Source organism: Microcaecilia unicolor, chromosome 7 (genome assembly GCF_901765095.1).
Source record: "Microcaecilia unicolor chromosome 7, aMicUni1.1, whole genome shotgun sequence".
NCBI classification, from domain to species: domain Eukaryota; kingdom Metazoa; phylum Chordata; class Amphibia; order Gymnophiona; family Siphonopidae; genus Microcaecilia; species Microcaecilia unicolor.
Window position 1 is genome coordinate 269,214,714 of NC_044037.1, and position 21,621 is coordinate 269,236,334.

The 21,621-nt window shown below is 43.6% G+C and overlaps 1 protein-coding gene across 2 annotated transcripts in view; it reads right to left on the minus strand.

Moving 5' to 3' along the window:
* Positions 1-21,621, minus strand: part of MGAT5 (alpha-1,6-mannosylglycoprotein 6-beta-N-acetylglucosaminyltransferase) — a 268,355-nt gene that overhangs the window by 112,663 nt on the left and 134,071 nt on the right. For both annotated transcript variants that reach the window (XM_030209337.1, XM_030209338.1), the window contains exons 6-7: positions 20,672-20,743; positions 14,068-14,229 (exon numbers count right to left, since the gene is read on the minus strand). In XM_030209337.1, the coding sequence (XP_030065197.1) occupies positions 14,068-14,229; positions 20,672-20,743 (234 nt within the window). The remainder of the gene's footprint in view (positions 1-14,067; positions 14,230-20,671; positions 20,744-21,621) is intronic.

The window sequence follows — 21,621 nt, forward strand, 5'->3', positions numbered from 1 at the left end:
ACAGAACAACGTTCTCTGATCCTGAAGCTTGTGCATCTGATCCTAGGTTAGAAACACCGTACTGTAATTAACAACATAAGAACACAAGAGTAGCCATACTGGATCACAACAATGGTCCATCTATTACAGTATCCTGGTTCCAACAGTGGCCAAGCCACATCACAAGTACCTGGCAGAAACCCAAAATCATGCTACCAATCCCAGGGCAAACAGTTGCTTCCCCATGTCTGTCTCAATAGCAGACTATGGAGGTCTCCTCCAGGAACTTGTCCAAACCTTTTTTAAATCCACATATGCTAACCGCTGTTTCTACATTATCCAGCAAAGAGTTCCAGAGCTTGGTGCTGACAACCCTTGGGCACTCCAAATTCTGAGAGGGTCCCAATTGACTTTTGGCGTACTTTACTACCCAGCCAAGGTACTCAAACAGCTGGACCACCTAAGGCAATCAACCTTGAATTTGTCTCAGTATCAGCCTGGATCAGCCAACCATTAAGTACAGATGGACTTAAATGGTTGGCTATCTGCACTAGTGGGCTGCCACGACCACCATGACCTTTGAAAATGTTCTCCAGGACATTCCTAACCCAAATGAGAGTGCCCAAAACTAGAACTGCTGACCTAGAACATAGACATGCAGGAAGCATTTCTGTTTTGTTCTGATGGCACTATATAAGTAGGTCTCTAAAAGGTCCAGAGATGGTCATCAGTCCGGGAAAGTTCCTGACAAGACCAAAAAGCATAAGTTTTCCATCTGAAAAAAAAACCCTCCATTGGAGGCACTGACCCCCTTCAAATCTAGAATAGGCAAGAAGGAACCCTTCTCCCCCCCCCCCCCCCCCCCCCCTCTTCTCGGACACCACAAAGATGATGAAATTAACAACATCTTCCTAAATCCCAGCTTGGAACAGATCCACCACTGGAGTTGCCACTGCAATGTGGACTTATCACTCATGTTCTGATGAGGGATCTAAAGGAGGATACCGTAAAGGCATCTGAAACTGGATCTGAAAATTCCAAGGTGTAACCCTGAATCTCTAGGAAGCGCTAGTCCAAGGTGATAAGGACCCACTCTTGGTGGAACTGGGTGAGGTGACTCCCCCACTTAAACCTCCCCAAAGGGAGCCAGAAAGTCCTTACTGGTGATCCTTGAAGGCAGCCAAGGAGGAGGAGAAGGGCCCATCCCTTTCTCTCACAGCCCCTTGAAAGGGCAACCTCTCATGGCCAAAAGTCAGAGGCGGTTTTCCTATTCTGTTGATACTGAATCAAGCTTTGCAGCACACCCTGACCCCCAGCTCAAGATCCAGGAAGCCCTATTCTCAGGGTGATGCTGTGGGTATGCTTAGCCTAGATTCTTAATCTTTTCCAAGTCTTCTCCAAACAACAAGGAACCAACAAAGCTATCTTTCTCAAGTGAGACTGAGACCACATCTGCCAACAAACTGCACAGTCACCTACATACCTCCATAACAGCCACTACTGAGCAGGAACAGATACACATCAGGTTGTAAAGGGTGTTCTTTTCTATTCTTGTGTCTTATTTATTTATTTGATTGTTTTGTAAACCGCAGTGACCTATATAGTCAATTTTTTTCTGAATATCCACCCATCAGTAAGGTCACCCTGGACGCCAGTCAAACTACCTCCAGTGAGGTGAGCAACTGCTCTGTCCAATGCCCGAGAGCCCTGGCTAAACAGCTGTCACAGACAGAAGCCTGTACTCCAAGAGCTCAAGCACTGAAGGCTTGCTTGCAAAACAATGCTCGCAATCTTGGGAATCCTTAAGGGCTGACCTCCCTCCATCGGGTTAGTAGTTTTCTTAGTGACTGCTGTAACCAAATCGCTCAATCTAGGAAGGGGCAGAAACTTATTGACTGTGAAAGGGTAGAGAGCCTGCCCATTAGTTTAGTGCCCCAGAAAATCCTTTCCAGCATCACCACTCACCTAACACCATCTCGGAGAGGGCATGGTGAAATGAGGTGGCCCTTGAAGGTCTGCAGAATTGGGTCCCCATCCACAAGCTCTTCCCATGCAGGTACAGAAATGTGGTGAGCTGAGGAGATCTAATCATTTAAAGAAAGCAAAATCCTCCTTTTGGGGAAAACCTCACCACTGGAGAATCCTTATCCTCTTTCAGGGACAACTTCACCCTGTCCAAGTATGCCCCTCCTAGGAGGGAAACCTCTGTCACACATCGTCTTCACCTAAAATGTCCTCTACAGAGGACAGAGGCTGGGTTAAAACCCACTCAGGATCTGAACCACCATTAGGAAATCTGCTTGCCAGACTATACCAGGCCCCCCTGAGGGCTTTGAGATTCAGGAAGGACTCCTAAAAAGCCAGAGGTCCAACATTTGAACTCTTCCAGAGCTCTGTTAAAGCAGTCCATGATGGCCCTGAATTGGCACAAACTAGTTCCCTCCCCTCCCCCCCAGCCTCAAAGGGCACTGAAGCTATAATAAAGGAGTGGCCTGGGCCAGGTTGATCCACAACCACCAACTCCAGAGAAAAATATTCTCCCTCGTTATAAACAGGATGGTAGGATGCAGCTGTGCTACACATGCACCAGCTCCCACATACTCTACAGCACTTGCCTCCTGGCATGACTAGCTGCTGTATCCATTGCTGAAGAAAAGACGCCTGCTAAGACGACAATTAGAGCTGCCCTCAGAGCCTCACATAGACCTGCCCTACTCAGCAGTTGCTCACCTGGTTAATTAATTTAACAACTTACAGAAAAACCTGATTAAATTACTTGACCTACTACCCCCCCCCCCACTACCCCCCCCCCCCCCCCCCCCCCCAACGTTAAGCAGACAACTGTTGACAGAAAAAAGAAGTTAGACACATCCTGCTCCCTCAAAAAGAAAAAATAAATTATGTATTTATTTTAGGTCTGCTGAACAAGGCCCCTTGGGGTCAGTGCTGGCTGGCTTTGCGGGCAAAATCCATGAGCTACAGCTTGGGGACATGGAGGGACAAACACATCTGATTGTCACCAAAAGAATGTCCATAGACCAGTCCCTGGCAGCGACACTTAGACCAAAGTGAACTAAGGCTAACGGCCATGGAGTGCACCTTGGGGAGACAGGCCTCTTCAGAAAAAATATCCTGCTGCATCATTTGTTGGCAGCAGAGAAATATTGGCTTGTCCCTGGCTGCATCACCTGTTATACTTATTGGAATATTGAAGTCTCTGCTCCATCTATTGACAGGGAGAGAACCCATCAGTCTGGAGTGGTCTAGCAAAATAAGGAACGCCCACAGCAGCAGGAGGCAGACACCCTCTACGAAAATCCAAAGGAGCCAAAGCAGTAGAGGATGACATAATGACAATCCACTAGGGAGAGAAAGTTCAAAGCAGCTTTATTAGTGCACTAAAACGTAAACACCCGACACGAGCTGTGTTTCGGCAGACACAGACACCTGCCTCAGGGGTCACTATATACAACTCAAATCTTTGAGACAGCTGAGAGAAATGCCTGGTGCAATAGCAAAAGTCAATGAAGCAGCAGTTTCTACAGCACTGTGATGTAAACAGGACACTGTGGACAATTCACAGGGACACCTGTGAATTGTCCATGGTGTCCTGTTTACACTGCAGCTGTGGAGACTGCTGCTTCATTGGTTTTTGCTACTGTATCAGGTATTACTCTCAGGTGTCTCAGAGATTTGAGTTGTGTATAGTAACTCCTGAGGCAGGCAGCTGTGTCCTCCAAAACATGGCCCATGTCGATTCTTTTTGTTTTGGTGCTCTAATAAAGCTACTTTGAACTTTACCTCCCTGGTAGATTATCACTGAGTCATCCTCTACTCCTGCTTTGGTTCCTACCAAAATAAGGAACATATTTTAAAGTGGTACTTGACTCTCCTTGGGAACACTAATCACTATGGAATAGAATAAGATGAATTTGCATACACTGAGTCTAGGAACCAGAATGATTTAGGCAATGCATCTTATCTGTATTCTTTATGGCTAGCCTAAAAACTGAAATGACTAAACTAGAAAAGTATTTGTCAGCGAGTCCTTAAGGGCAGCTGTGGTTTTCAGGATACCCACAATAATGTTCCTGAAATATATCCACATTCACTATATGCCAATCCATCTTGTGCTTAGTTATTGCAGACTGTTCAGACTACCTTCGAGGACTGGTTTGAAAACTATAGGGTTCCAATGCTGCTGAAGAGTGGGATAAGAACTATTATTTGAAAGACCAGGCTAATCATATTAAGGATATTAAAGAGAAATTTGGTCTTAACTGCTAATTTGCTTTCCTGTAGTCCCTCCAGACTGGCCCAGAAAATGACTGATGAATTGTGCACACCTTCCAGAAGATGAAGACTGAACTCTGACTCTCGTGAGAGCCAATAAGACCCCTGCTCACCCTCAGCCAAATGCAGTATTATAACAAAGCCACAGTAGTAGACAATGGAAACACGTGCATCAACAACGTAGCCGGCAAACCCTCAACAGCCATTAATGAAAATGGCACACAATGAGTCATGCTCTATTTTTTATCATTTTCGTTCTTTTTTTTTTTTTTTTAAGATCAAACTACTAACAAACTAAGCAGTTCTCCGAGACAACCACGCGAAACCAGATCAAAACAATATCCGAGAAATACACAAACACAGCAGAGAGAGGGGTCTGGGCTGGTCCAGAGGGACTAAAGGAAAGCAAACTAGCAGGTAAGACCTAATTTCTCCTTCCTTAGCGTCCTTCTGGACCAGCCCAGAAAATGACTGATGGGAAGTAACAGAGCAGTACATTCAAGTGAGGAACCCAACCAGCCCTCCCTTTCACCAAAGACAGCATCCAGCTGTGCCTACACTCCTACCCTATAGTGACGGGGAAAGAAATGCAAGGACGACCAATTTGCCACCTTACAGATCTCCAATGGAGGGACCAGAAAATGCTCAACCCAAGAAGAGGCTTGACCCTTCATGGAATGTGCTCGCATGCCCTCTGGGATGCCTCTACCCGAAACAAGATAAGCAGAACCAATCGTTTAATTCATTGCGCAATGGTTGGTTTTTTAAGTCGCCAGTCCTTCGCGACAGCCGCCGAGAAGGACAAAAAGACGGTCCGAGCACCAGAACTCCTCTGTCCTCATCCAATATTGTTTGAGAACCCTCTAATGTCCAGCTTCTGCAGACAATGCTACTCCTCTGAGCCAGAAGACAACCCCAAAACAGGTAAAGCCAACCGGACTTTAGGCAACAAGGAAGGCACAGGGCGAAGCATCACTTGTTCTCTTGAGAATTCCAAAAACGTCAGTCTGCACGAAAGCCTACAACTCTGACACACATCTCGCTGATGCTACAGCCCTTAGAGTCAGATCTTTAAGGGAACAAGTCGCCAAAGGCTCAAAGGAAGGACGAATAAACACCAAGAGAACTAAATTGAAATCCCAAGCAGGAAATGCATTGTGTCGGAAACCGAAGACTGACCCCACAGAGAAAATGAACTACATTCAGATGACTCACCAAGGACTTACCTTTGACCCAACCTTGAAAGCAAGCCAAAGCCTCAGTGCCAAGCCTACCACCAGAAGCATCAGATCGGCATACCACAGCTTCCATGGCCAATCTGGAGACACCAAGATCACCAGGCCCCTGTGAGCCTCAATTCTCTGGATGAAATGACCCAGCAGTGGCCAGGGAGGAAAGACGTAAAGGAGACTTGACGGCCAAGGTTGAATGAGAGAATTGATGCCCTCTGAAGCGACTGAAGAACCACGGCATCTTGGCACTGAGATATGTTGCCATAAGATCCATCACCGGAACACCCCAGTAACTGACAATGCTGTTGTAAGCCTCGGGACTGAGAGATCATTTTCCAGGGTCTATCATCTGATGACTGAGGAAATCTGCATGGACATTCAATGTCCCTGAAACATTAGATGCCAAGAGTTCCGAAAGATGACTCTCCACCCAGCTCATGAGAAGAGCAGTCTCCTCTTCCAACTGGCGACTCCTTGTTCCTCCCTATGATTGATGTAGGCCACCGCCATTGCATTGTCACACAGAACTTGTACAGAAATGCAGCGACCACTAAGCTAATCACCCTGGTCTCCAAAAGATTGACTGACAAGTGCACTTCCTCCCAAGCCTGGAGGCCTTGAGCCAGCTGACCCCAACAGACAACATCCCAGCCCCTTAGGCTGGCATCGGTGGTCACCACAGTCCACTGAGGATCAAAGTGAACTCCCTTGGAAAAGTTGGACATCTGAAGATACCAACAGAGACTCCTGTGCTCCAGTGCCCAGAGTCGCAATTAGACTCCCAAGAGATCCGACTGAGACCAATGGGACAGAAGAAAGAGCTGAAGAGGACACATACGCACCCTGGCCCAAGACACAACTGCTATGGATGCTGCTATGGATCTTAAGTCCTGAAGGTAATCTCTCACACTTGGAACTGATATCCGAAGAAGTCTTCGTATCCTGCAACTTGAGAATCCAGCCCTCTGGAAGAAAAATCCAATCTGAAGAGTGTTGAACGACACCCCCAGATAGTTGAGAGTCTTGAGGTGGTTTATCACCCACCCCAGCAATTCCAGGAAACAAACCACCGGACTCGTGACCTGGGAGCTCCTGATATGACAGCTCTGATCCACCAGTCGTCCAGATATGGATGGAACAAGCTTCCCTCCTTGTAGAGGGCCACTGCAACACCACCATAGCCTTGTTGAAAGTCTGAGAAGCCGTCACCAGACCAAAAGTAGTGCACAAAACTAATAATGCTTGCCCAAACAGTGAAGCAAAGAAACCTCTGGTGCATTTGACGGATTAGAATGTGAAGATAGGCCTTTGTCAAATCCAGAGCAGTCAAGAATTTGCCAAACTGTCACCACGACGGAGCGAAGAGAGTCTATACAAAAACCGGGCACCTTGAGAGCCTGATTTACATCTTGAGATCCAAGATGGTCGGAAGGTGCCCTCTTTTTCTGGCACGACAAAATAAATGGAATAGTGACCCGTTCCAATCTCCAATGATGGCACTGAGCAAACCGCCTCTAGACACAGAAGCTTATCTAGAACGTCCTTGATCGTTCTCGCCTTGACTTGAGAACAACAGGGAGACACCACGAAGGCATCTGCCAGTTCCCAAGCAAACTAAGGCATACCTGTTGCGAACGACTTTGAGCACCCACTGATTGGCGGTAATCTTGGCCCACCTCCAATAAAAACTCTCTCAACCAAGTCCTTACAGAGATTACAGGATGGGTCCAGACACCTTCATTGAGAAGGACGACAAACTGGGAAGAGAATCCACCATCCCTGTCTCACCACCGGGAACGACAAAAGGGCTAGGACCGTGGAAAGAAGCGAGATCTCTGCACGCTAGTCAATTTCCCCAATCTGAACCACCAACCACCATGCCCTCAACTGGACAAAAAAGCACGACCTGCCGACAGAGGATGATCTTTCAGAAGCCGCATCATCTTAGACTCACCAAGACTCTAAACCAATTTGTCCAACTCTTTGCCAAACAACAAGGCACCCCAAAAAGGAAATTTACTTAGCTTGGGCTTAGAGGTAGCATCTGCCAACCAGCCTCGAAGCCAAAGAGATTGGCGGGCAGCCACACTCAAAGCCATATACTATACAGAAGCCTGATGCAAATCATAAAGAGTATCCAAGTAGGAAGGCAGATCCCACCTCAACCTTGGCAACCTCTCTGTCCACCAGGGCCAAGTCATCACGTCTACATATGTAGAATTCAACTCTAATAAGAGGATGAGAAGACCTAATCATTGCTCCCCATTTGCCTGGCCTTCCCTGAAAGAAATAAAATGAAACAGAATCTATGAGCAATTATTAGCATATCAGGCACTAAAACTTTGGAAGAACTTGGGCCTATTTGAATGACTATAATCAATTCAGAAAACATGTAAAAACATCTCTGTTTAAGAAACTTCTTAGCTAATCTCTGAATAATGGCTACCAGATCTACCACTTATTAATAACAACTGTAATATCCGAGATATTGTCTTGGACTCTTCCCTGTTTAGTACCCAACCTGTAAACCGCTTAGAGCTAAAAAAGGTACAAGCGGTCTAGAAATCCCATTAAAGTAAAGTAAAAGTAGTCCTAGCCAAGACTCTCTCCACCACCTAAAACATGCCCTGGCCACCAAACTGCCACAAATAGTCATTTGAATTGCCAAGGCTGAGACATCAAAGCTATTCTTTACAAGAGACTCCATACAGTGGTCCTAAGGATCTCGAAGAGCCATGCCACCATCTACCGGCACTATATTCCTTTTAACAACAGCAGACACTGGCATCTACAACTGGAAGCTTCAACAATGCGCTGTTTTAATCCAGGACTGGATAGAGCAGGATCACTGACCTAGACAACTGAAAAGGGGTATCCAGCACATCCCACTGGGCTTGAACAATATCCCTAAGGTCTTGGTGCACATGACAACATCTACCAGACTTGTGAATGCCCCTTACCAGCGGATCCACCTTATGCTCGTCAACCACCACCAGTTCCTCTTCAAAATTCAAGGTAGAGGACACGAAAGAAATCAGATCCTGCAAATTCACTTGTGAAACACCCTCGCCACTGAGGGGTCCTCACCAGGAAGCAGCTCATCCAGATGAAGAAACTCTCCCTGAGCACCCTTGAAAGCAGCTTCTCCCTCAAGATCTACTGCAACATCCTCCAAACCAGACTCTGTGTCCAAAACATTTATGGAGCCTTCCTCCTCCTCAGGGTCCCAGGAGATTCCTAAAATGCTTCAAAGTGGAAGGACCTCCCCCCTGGAGAGTCTGGAGGGAGGGATTTAGTACGTTTTAACTGAAAAGCCCGATACATGGCCAGCACAACTTCGAAGGGAAACCCCCTCCGGGAAACCCTCCTTGCACGTTCCCTGGATTGGAAGCAGCATCAAAAGTTTGCCGTGAGGGCTGCTCCCCTGCCAGCACAGAGTGCTGATCCAAAATAACAGAAACCGCCAGCCTGACAGGAGAAGGATCCAATAATGAAGCCGCTAGCACTAAAACCATTGCCGAACGATGTGCTGCTGAATCCGATGTCAGTGTAACATCTGAGGACTCCACAGCAGTAGAAATTTTACATATCCCCACCAGTGTCAGACCCCGGCACTGACGGATCAGTGCCGCAGCTTCTCGGCCATGGCAGCGGGAACATGTACCACCTACACCAAAAAAATAAAACTCCCGACGCTGCCCAAGAAAACAAGTGAAGCCCTGCTTTCCTTGTTCGCACTTCAATTATCTTTTTTTTTTTCAAAGATATGAGAGCAATAGAAAAAGCACACAGCCTAATGTGACTGTCTCCCTGCAGCACTTTCACACCATTCCCTCGAAGGGGTTGAGACTCCACAAACTCTGTTCCAGCCAGAGGTCCCAAGAGACCTGAAAAGGAGAATGGGTAATTTGGTGGTGGGGGGGAGGGACTTGGCCACCCAAGTGCAGCACCCTCGAGGCTAAAAGATAACCCCCTCGGGCTTCAGCCTCTGTCAAACAATTAGGGATGCCAAATACACAGATACCACAGACCAAAATAGATTAAATAAAGAGAATAAAGGAAAAGGAACAGAAAATTCTCCCTCTATTTTTTTTCCAAAGAGAAAGAAGAAAATACAGACTGAAAGCGACTGAGAATATTGAGTTTGGCTGAGGCTGAGCAGGCTCTTATTGGCTCTCACGAGGGTCAGAGATCTCAGTCACCACCTGCTGGTAGGTGTATACAACCCATCAGTCATTTTCTGGGCAGGTCTGGATAGACACTAAGGGAGGGTCATTTAAGGACAATGTTCTATGAAATTTGACCAGATAACAGTTACTTGACTAGATTCCCTAAGTGTCCACCTCAGAGCAGATAAAAGTCTGCATATACTTTTCCTTCCACAAGCAGAAATGAGTCATCCCACCCTCATTTTTTCCATCATATGACATACTCAGATGGAACAATTTTCAATAAGATGCACTGCTGTACAGTTCATTTTGAAAGTTGGTTCAAGACATGTTGAGAAATCAAGGAATGAAGCAAGGATACTTTATTCAGTGACATAGACTTCAAGAGAGCTATGGTAACTGCTGTGGCTCCAATTTTACGAGGTTTAACTTTACTAGCTAGAGGAGCACCATTCTGAACAGAAATGAATACAAGATGGTGTAGGGAAATTATTGAGATAATCATTTTAACATATACTAAACAAGTGTAGATTATAAGAAAAGAAACGGCTTCTGACCTTGTGTGTTAAAAGAAGAACTGAATGTTCTTAGATATGTTTTTTGGCTAGCTTGTAAAAACCTCCTAATGGTCTAAAACTGTAACATGCTCATCTAAGCTTAAAATATATGTTTCATGTACAGCTGCACGTAGATGAGAATCTAAAAAGGTATATAAGAAACGGGAAGGTATGGGGAGGGCAGACAACTTCATGAGGGTATGCTGGATTTGTCTCCTTGCAAGAAATAAAACTGCTTTAAGCCTGACTTGGTCTCGTGGTGTTCGTATCATTGGTAAAATTCTTTTAACAGATGGTTACTGGTGTGAGGTAGTTAAAGAGCACAGTATGGGATTTTCTAGCACAAGTGAAAGGAACCTGCTCTGATAGTGCTAAGAACCCAGAACTGGTTGTGATTTTCTTCAGTCTTAGAGCAAAATAAAATGTGCCTGACTCTCTCCCCCCCACCCCCCCAACAGTAGGGCAGGATGGAAATTCTGGAAGAGAACTGGCCATGATTGCCAAGGAGCATCATAAAGGAGGTGGATGCTTTTGTTTTGCAAATGTACCCCGCTTTGGTTCTCTCATGGTGAGGCTTAGCAAACAATTGATTCTGGGCTTACTGTGGCTGCCTGGTTAAGGAAATAAAAAAAAAAAAATTCTCCAGTGCAGTAGAAACTTGTCTAGAGGATGACGAAGATAGAGTATACTAGTGCTCACAGGTTCTGTAGGGTAGAACAGTAAGTTATGATGGTGTCTAGAGTCTCGAACCTTTTCACCAAACAGTAGATCACAGTGCATGGGGCATAGCTGTCTGGCAGTGATTAAAAAAAAAGCTGGATTCACAAAGTACTGAATAAACTGTACAAAAAAGCATATAAGATGCGTTCTGCAGTCATCTGCCTCCACACATATTGCAGCCAGTTGAGAAAGCGAGTTGAAAAACCCTGGATCTGTTAGAAGATGCTTTAGATGCACTGGACCATGAAGAGCGAATGGACTGCAATCTATGCAGAGAGCATTACAGCTTGAAATACCTTCTTGCACAAACGGTCCAGTAGCTTCGTATGTTTACCAGGAGTCATAAGAAAGCTCCCTACATTTCTTTGCCTTCCTCATTGTAAATTCAAGTACAACTGGGAATGAGAAAGTGGGAGTTATTGAATCCAGGTGATGGCTGAACCTAAAATATAAAGCCCATATCCTTAAATGATAGATTGAATGGACTGGTGTTTGCCACAAAACTGTTGATTATGGAAGAAGCTATGTATTTGAAGGGATACTGTGGCCGCTGGAAGTTTTGTGTATTTTAAATAAGACAAATACATCTTAGGTAGGATCTGCTTCTTGTAGTGAAAAGGGAACCCCTCTGTACATGCACTAAATGAATCTTGGGTGTAAAACATATGGAAACGCTTCTTTTTTTTTATACTCCAGATTAATTTAGAGTAAGTACAGAGGGGGTTCACTAGAGGCTAGATCAGGTGTAGAGATTCATTCTAAACAAGAGGTGGTGAAGTGTCAAATGGTATATTTCCCCCTCTAAACAGGGTAGGGGTAACCTTTCAGCCAATAATGAGTGATTTCTGAATGTGCATTAGAAGGAGGTAGAGTATGCCCTCCTTCCAGTTTGGAATTCAAGGTAAAGAACAGAGATACTATTGGATATTGAGATGAATGAATTTCTATGCAGCAGGACATGTAGACTCCTACAACAGGAAGAAACTGCTGAGTCATAAAAAGGTACACTTTATTCTTTTCCTCTGTCACTAAGGCAACATATTTACAGTGGTGGAAATAAGTATTTGATCCCTTGCTGATTTTGTAAGTTTGCCCACTGACAAAAGACATGAGCAGCCCATAATTGAAGGGTAGGTTATTGGTAACAGTGAGAGATAGCACATCACAAATTAAATCTGGAAAATCACATTGTGGAAAGTATATGAATTTATTTGCATTCTGCAGAGGGAAATAAGTATTTAATCCCTCTGGCAAACAAGACCTAATACTTGGTGGCAAAACCCTTGTTGGCAAGCACAGCGGTCAGACGTCTTCTGTAGTTGATGATGAGGTTTGCACACATGTCAGGAGGAATTTGGTCCACTCCTCTTTGCAGATCATCTCTAAATCATTAAGAGTTCTGGGCTGTCGCTTGGCAACTCGCAGCTTCAGCTCCCTCCATAAGTTTTCAATGAGATTAAGGTCTGGTGACTTGGCTAGGCCACTCCATGACCCTAATGTGCTTCTTCCTGAGCCACTCCTTTGTTGCCTTGGCTGTATGTTTTGGGTCATTGTCGTGCTGGAAGACCAGCCACGACCCTTTTTAAGGCCCTGGCGGAGGGAAGGAGGTTGTCACTCAGAATTGTACGGTACATGGCCCCATCCATTCTCCCATTGATGCGGTGAAGTAGTCCTGGCCCTTAGCAGAGAAACACCCCCAAAACATAACATTTCCACCTCCATGCTTGACAGTGGGGACGGTGTTCTTTGGGTCATAGGCAGCATTTCTCTTCCTCCAAACACGGCGAGTTGAGTTCATGCCAAAGAGCTCAATTTTTGTCTCATCTGACCACAGCACCTTCTCCCAATCACTCTCGGCATCATCCAGGTGTTCACTGGCAAACTTCAGACGGGCCGTCACATGTGCCTTCCGGAGCAGGGGGACCTTGCGGGCACTGCAGGATTGCAATCCGTTATGTCGTAATGTGTTACCAATGGTTCTCGTGGTGACAGTGGTCCCAGCTGCCTTGAGATCATTGACAAGTTCCCCCCTTGTAGTTGTAGGCTGATTTCTAACCTTCCTCATGATCAAGGATACCCCACGAGGTGAGATTTGCGTGGAGCCCCAGATCTTTGTCGATTGACAGTCATTTTGTACTTCTTCCATTTTCTTACTATGGCACCAACAGTTGTCTCCTTCTCGCCCAGCGTCTTACTGATGGTTTTGTAGCCCATTCCAGCCTTGTGCAGGTGTATGATCTTGTCCCTGACATCCTTAGACAGCTCCTTGCTCTTGGCCATTTTGTAGAGGTTAGAGTCTGACTGATTCACTGAGTCTGTGGACAGGTGTCTTTCATACAGGTGACCATTGCCGACAGCTGTCTGTCATGCAGGTAACGAGTTGATTTGGAGCATCTACCTGGTCTGTAGGGGCCAGATCTCTTACTGGTTGGTGGGGGATCAAATACTTATTTCCCTCTGCAGAATGCAAATAAATTCATATACTTTCCACAATGTGATTTTCCGGATTTAATTTGTGATGTGCTATCTCTCACTGTTACCAATAACCTACCCTTCAATTATGGGCTGCTCATGTCTTTGTCAGTGGGCAAACTTACAAAATCAGCAAGGGATCCAATACTTATTTCCACCACTGTATACTAGTGCTGCAGCTCAATAAGCTTTATGAATTTTAAAGTTATCTCATATTTTTTACATGACAATTCAGGATAAAAACTGAAGCTGCAGTACTGTGCTCTGAAGTCCAGAGAAATAAGTCTAATGTGAAAACAGGAACAATGAGAGAACTAAGAGTGGAATGACAAAGTTTTCTTATAAGAATAAATTCTGGAAAAGAAAGCAGGTGAAGTTAACTGTTCTGTTCTCCAACACTACAGGATAAGCAAAGCACCATTGCTATTCTGTAACAAGCTCCCATACACTCCAACAACAACAAAAAGATCTGAACCTCCAAAACACAGAAATCTTATTTTTAAAAAAAATTGCAAAACTAATTACTCAAACGGCAGTTGCTAGAAACAATTTCTTGTATCCTTCATAGGTCAGAATCCTTTGTAGATTCTAAACCATTAGAGCATGAACAAAAAAAAACCCAAAATAAAAATTTAGATTACAAACTTTCTTGCGTTTTCTCTGCTCCAGGTTTTGCTTTTCTGCAAGTGACTTGATTGCTTCTATCCATGCATCATCCATCCGCTTTATTCGTAGCATCATCCATCTGAATTCTTCATGTCTCTTCATGGCTTGGTACAGGTTTTCAAAATCTGTACGGATATCAGCCTATAGTTAAATCAAAGCATATCACAATAATTAAAATGGCAGTTGTTGTGCAAGTTTTAGTAATTTTTCCTTCTGTTGATATGCCCTTTTGTCCAAACATGTTTCATCTTCAATTTCTACCCTGTTTGTAATGAAAACTCTCTTTCATTATAACCATGCTTCTCATTTCTTGTACCTATTTTTCCCAGACAGACAGACCTTTATGATTTAACCTGAGCTAGGATGACCAGAATATTTTAACAGCTGACACACTTCAGCTGTTAAATATTCTGGTTATCCTAGCTCAGGTTAAATCATAAAGGTCTGTACAGTTCTACACTCTTTGCTTAAAAAAGGCTGCACAGGAATCAAATATAATTACACCTTAGTTCCAAAACACATCTGTACTCCAACCCAGACACCCTTTTTTTATATATCTTTCTACTTACACATCAAAATATCCCTACTCTCCCCACCCCCACCCGTGCCTTCTAATAACCCAATAACAACTTAGCATGCCCCTCTATACGCGCATCACAGGGCTAGCACCATTTGTCATTGGTAAGTTTAAAAAAATGATGAGACCATTTTGAAAGTACAAAGGAAGCATGTCTTACAACCTAAAAAATTCAATTTCAGAAAATTTTCACAGATCTCAAGCTGATCCTTTCTGGCAGGAGAAAAGCACAACTCAGGCGAGAGCCTAACAAGACATCATATGAATTCCAACTGATGAACTCCAGTGATTCTACTACTTAGATGGCTACTTGAACTGATCGTGTCCTTTCCTGAAACTGGCTCTTGATCAACCATCATCCAGACAGGGAAAAATATGCACTCCTGTTTCATGTACGGGTGAGATATCTCAGCTGAGCATTTTATGAATGTGTAAAAAATTTTAATTAATAAAAGAAAAAAAAAAGAATTAATGAATATAGCTATTTAAATCATAAGTGTGCTCAGATTACTATTTGTTATATTCTTCCGAAAGTTCCTAAGAATTCTCAATCGCTCTATCATCTCCTCTCACATTCTCTGCTGGAGTGAATCTGTAAATATGTGAATTGTTTTTTGAGACCATATGTGCCTTTCTGTGCTTCATACATGAAAGGTACTACCCACTTTCTAAATCTTTCAGCTTTTCTCCAAGTTACTAATGACCAAATTTTTCTAACATTGGATGTTCAGTCGTTATACAACTCCATTCCACTACATGAAGCCCATATAGTAGTGGAACAGGTGTTGAATGAATGTCCTAGACCGCGTAGGACTCCAATGGATTTCCTTGTTCAACTACTACATTTGGCCTTGCTAAATAACCATTTCCTGTTTGATAAGATTTATTTACAGTTACGTGGAGTAGCGATGGGTACCTCATTGGCACCATCTACTACAAATTTATTTATGGCCAGTTTGGAAGCATAAGCATACTATATTTATACTTTTAAGACCTTTCAAGCAACCACTTGTTGGCTGAGATATATTGATGATGTGTTTTTTTTACAAGGCCTGGGACTGAGAATGAACTGCGTAGTTTTGTGGAAGAGCTAAATAGATGTCATGCAACTATTAAATTTGATTACCAATATCATCAAAGTTGTATTATGTTTCTGGATGTTGAGGTCAAATTTGAGAAAGGTAGATTTTATACTAATGAGTACACTAAATCAATGGATAGAAACACATTGTTACAATACAACAGCATACATCCTTATTTGAAGAACAGTCTACCTTTCTCCCAGTTCCTTAGATTACAGATTTGTGATTCTACTGCACAATTTAGGGATTCAGCTCAAGAATTAAAATATAAGTTTGAACAACAGGGATACCCCAAATCTGTATTCAAGAAAGCATTTAATAACAGGGAACTTATTGCAACCTTGGTCAAACGTAGAAGACGAAAAGAGGATGACATATGTTTTAAAGTATATTACTTTGTCCTCTAAAATTTCTTCTTGTATTAAGCATCACTAAAGGGTCATGCAGGCTTATCCTTGCTTCACAGATATGATTGCTTATGCCTGAAATAGAAATTTAGCTGACAGATTATATGTCTGCTGTCTGGTTGATCAGTATCGAGGGGGGGGAGGCAGAGGGGCATTGGAAATGTGGTAAGTGCTCTATCTTTTCCATTACTGAAGAATGTACCTCATTTTATGATAACAACAGCAGCAGCAGCAAATGAGTTCAGCTAAAGAGTGAGACAACTTATGAATCTATGGGAGTAACTTATGCTACTCACTGTCCCTGTGGTTTACAATATGTGGAACAAACCTCCCGGATCTTTAAAACAAGAATTATTGAGCACCACCACTGTGTATCTACAAGAAAATTGGAAGCTTCTCTTGTTCAACAATGTATTAAGGCTAAAAATGAATTTGTTGATTTGCGCTGTGACTGAACAGATGACTAAGGGTGGGAGAGGTGGAGATTAAAAAAAAAAATACTCTGACATCGAAAGCAACACTGGATCTTTTCTCTTAATACTGTTGAACCTATAGCTTTGAATATGGCTGTGGAGTGGCAAGCCTTTTACTGAATATTACACCTTTAAGAATTAGCCATTCTGTGATTAGTTATTTCTGTGAGTGTTTGTTATAAAAGCTGGTGGCCATATTGGACAATCTTTTGAATCTTTGTTTCACCTCCAGAAGCAGCAGGTTCATGAAACAAGTGGCTCTTGTCGAGGTTTTGGACAGCTGGAATATGTTTATGCATCACAGCACTGGAAAAGAGCTCTCTTATGCACTGGAGCAGTAATGGTTTCGACGATCCGGTATGGGAACAGGATGTCAGTTCAGTCAAGCTAAGTAACATAGTAAATGATGGCAGATAAAGACCTGAATGGTTCATTGTCTGCCCAACAAGATAAAGTCATTTTACATGTAGTCAGCCATTTCCTTTAAAAAAAAAAAAAAAAGATGGAAATGAAAAGCTCTCCGGTGAGACTTTCTTCTTTTAGGCAGAGGGTTATCTGGGATCTTTCTCTGACTCCCATGAGCGTTCCTCATCGGTGTGAGACAAAACCTCTCAATGGGAGGGTTGAGACCAAGCCTGCCTTGATACAGAGGAGCCATGTCCTCAAGAATGGCGTTGAGGAGTTGGTTTCCATCTCGACTCTGGTGAAGGCTTCCTCTACCGACGTCGAGGGGGGTCCCAGCTTGGGGGCCAGTCGACACCGGGGCCACACGTGGTGCCGGTGTCAGAGGCTGCACCACAGGCTGAAGGCCAGGCAAGGCTGCAACAGGAGGCAGGGTAGGCGCAAGCACCCCTGGTGCCGATGCACACCATTGCATAAGGCCATCAAGCAACTCAGGAAGCAAGGCCCGGATGCGCTCATTGAGGGTTGATATCAGGAAAAGCTGGGGCTCTGGTTAAGAGACAGGCTGAAGGTCTGTCAGGGGTCGATACTGGAGCCAGTTGGTGGCTGCTGGTAAAAGAGAACATTGGTACGGTCCTCCCGGCACTGACGCTTCTCGGGTACCGAATCCCTCGACACCCCAGAACTCTATACGTCGAGGGGGATTGATGACAAAGCTTCTTGGCCATAGCCCTAAGTTTGTCACTGAGGCTGCTCGGTGATGATGAGGAAGACTGCGAATTCGCACGTTGCCTCAGGGTTGAGTCCGACAATGGCCAGTCCCAGGGGCTCTGAACAGCAGTAGGCCTAGACACAGGTGAGACCCACGCAATGAACCACTGCTCCCACTGTCTGCAGGTCAAGCAGCAGCCATGCTTACCGATGCGCCCGACACAGGTGCGGTGCTTGATATCAATGCTGATGCCTCCAACCTCGATGCCAATGTCGATGCTGAGGAACCAGACTTGGCTTCAAAAAGTTTCTTGCATTGAGCCTCTCTGGAAAGTTGGGTCCTTTTCTTCATACGAAGACAAAGGGTGCAGTTTGCAGGGCTATGGTCGGGCCCTAAACACTGGAGACACCGAGAATGTGTGTTTGTTCATCCAACTGCACCAGGTACAGCGCTTGAAGCCACTGGGATATTTAGTGGACATGGACGGAAAACATTGCTAAATTAAAGGAAGCAATGGTGCCTGAAAAAGGGGCGAGGCACCCGAAAAAAATAGGGAGTAAACACAGCAGAGGCCAAGGCACGAAAGCAACCTTGTGACAACGAAAATATAAGAAAACTTTAAATTTGGAAGAAATAAAACTAAGAAAATAAAGGGAAGGGAAAAGAAAGTTCCGTGAATGGAAGCACCGCCGAAAAGGCAAAGAAAAACACACTGAACAAAAGAGGCACAAAAGAGGCTCTTGGACCAAGTACACCCTCTCCTCACCACGGTAAAAAAGCAACTGAGGACCACATTCACGCAGCAGGCAGAAAGACTTCCTCGCATGAGCAGTGGAGCGTGTCTCGTGCTCCACAAAGCTCTTCTTATGCTTCCAGACTGGTCAACGCAGCATGCGCTACCCACTTGTAAGAATAGTTAGGCCTGCTTGTCCTCGAAGAATCGGATTTAGACATCAAAAATGCCCCACTAAATCTGAATATACCATATTTAAGGCAGATCATTGTCAAGAAAGGTGAGAGAGAGAAGTCTAGGGATGTTATAGAAGAATTGGCTAGGGAGAATCAAATTTCAGCACTAGTTTGCACTGCTTTTGTTTGTTTTTGTTACATTTGTACCCCGTGCTTTCCCACTCATGGCAGGCTTAATGCGGCTTACATGGGGCAATGGAGGGTTAAGTGACTTGCCCAGAGTCACAAGGAGCTGCCTGTGCCTGAAGTGGGAATTGAACTCAGTTCCCCAGGACCAGAGTCCATCACCCTAACCACTAGGCCACTCCTCCACTGTCAGTTAAAGGCTACTGAGACAGGTATGGTACTATTGAAAATAATGGGATTCTGTGAGGCTTAATTATACTTATATCAGTAGCAATTATCATAATAGTTTATAATGCAACTAGCTAAAAAGCATAAGAAGAACCTACCATTGGCCGAAAATACAGCAGTCCACCGTCATTTGAGTTAGTGATGCCCTTCTTAAAGACCTCACACTGGTCATTAGTTGAGGGCTGGATACTGTTTAAATTGTTGTGCCTGATTAGTAGGAAGATTCACTATGATGGGTTTTAATATTAACAACTCTACTCCACACATATTCTCGAATACTCACTTAGGTCTTCAAAATAAACTGCTATGGATTCCAGAACAAGTCTGTTTGCAGCGTCCTCATGCTGAGTGGAATATGATTCTGCTATGGAATATGATTCTTAGGCATATGCCTTGAGAAAATACCTCCAATTTTGGAAAAAGACCAAGATTGTCTATATGATGCTCAGGAATGGGTGAAGTATTAAGAATTAATATGTTTTAGATTTGAAATTCTGGTTTGGAAGTTGTGGACGATATATATTTTCTTCCTTATAAGTGAAGACCTATAAATGTACTCACTCTGCTGCTCCCCAGTATCTCTCCACACTAGTCCTTCCCTACACCCCATCCCGTGCACTCCACTCCATTGATAAATCCTTCTTATCTGTTCCCTTCTCCACTACTGCCAACTCCAGACTTCGCGCCTTCTGTCTCGCTGCACCCTACGCCTGGAATAAACTTCCTGAGCCCCTATGTCTTGCCCCATCCTTGGCCACCTTTAAATCTAGACTGAAAGCCCACCTCTTTAACATTGCTTTTGACTTGTAACCACTTGCCTCCACCTACCCTCCTCTCCTCCTTCCTATACACATTAATTGATTTGATTTGCTTACTTAATGTTTTGTCTATTAGATTATAAATTCTTTGAGCAGAGACTGTCTTTCTTCTATGTTTGTGCAGCGCTGCATACGCCTTGTAGCGCTATAGAAATGCTAAATAGTAGTAGTAGTAGTAATAGCATGGTAAATGTGGGAGAGTTGCCATTTAATTATTTTTAAAAGTGTGGTATTGTAATTCACCTCCAACATTAATGTGATGACGTACAGCTTCAAACCCAATCAATAAGTAGATCAATAACTTCGGGGCCCTGTTACTAAGCTGCTACAAAAAGTGGCCATAGCATGCCCTTTTGCAGATCTTTCCCGCAGGCTAAGGCCATTTTTGTAGCAGCCGTAAAACAGACTATTCTCCATTTTTGTATTAATGGCCATGTGCTAATGTTGCCACTAGTGCGTGGTCATTTATAAAAATTATGGTGTGAGCACTAACTGCCACCCATTTTTTTTTCCAATAAGGGTTCACACAGTAATCCTGTACTAATCAGCACATAGTAATGTAGCTGTACCAGCTGATGAGTGCAGGAATGCCCCCCACAAGAAAAAAAATTTAACATGTGGGTTAGGGCATGCTAAAATGGCACTTACTGCCATTTTAAGCTGTTTACATTAGTGCCTAACACATTTTAGTAAAACAATCCCTAAACATCAGTATACTTTCAACTTCATAAATAGATTAAACAAACTAATTCACAACATAAATTGAATCCGTGATCATTTTTTTCTCACCATTGTCTTTTGGTCTGCTGCTTCTTTAGGATTTTTTGCTCTCCAAGGTAGACGCGGACACCAGTTTTCAACCTAAAATATATTGCAAAAAAAAAAAAAAAAAGTTAAAAGTTGTTGCTTTTGAAATATGAAAGAATATGGCTTCTGTCAAGCTCCAGTAAGACAACTGGGTAAATTCCAGCACAAAGCTAAAATACAGAAAAGATAAAAGAAAACTACATTTCCCAAAGATTCTGCACTGCATGACCAAAATGTTGCAAGGCTATTAGTTAAGGCAGGGCCTAGAGATCATCTCTCTCCTAACAGCATTTTGTATCTTTTGAAAAAAAAAAAAATGCTTGGCTCATCTGGCCTTATATTAAAATAAAATTCTCACCATGCTAACACAAATGGGAAGGAATTCAAATTCATGGAAAATACTAAAGTTTGTAAAATGCACTGACAACAGATGGAGATATTTAGCTCATTGACTGAATCACATTTGATCTTAAAATACTGTGTGGTGTGAGAAAATGTATGCATTTTGTGAGAGATTTGGTACACAACACAGGTGGTGTAGTTAAATATTCTTAAGAATTTAAGAACAGCCATACTGAGTCAGACCAATGGTCCATCTAGCCTAGATTCCTGATTCCAACAGTAGCCAACCCAGGTCATAAGTACCTGGCAGAAATTCCAATAGTAGCAACATTCCATGCTACTGATCCCAAGGCAAGCAGAGAATTACACTATGTCTGTCTATCTCAATAGCAGATTATGGACTTTCCTGCAAGAACTTGTCCAGATCTTTTTTTGAACCCAGATATGCTATTACCAGATCCTCTGACAGAGTTTCAGAGAATATCCTTTAATTTCATTGAGTGTCCCCCTAGTCTTTGCAATTTTTGAAAGAGTTAAAAAAAAACCCAATTCATTTCTACCTGTTCTATGCCATCAACCATATCCTCCCC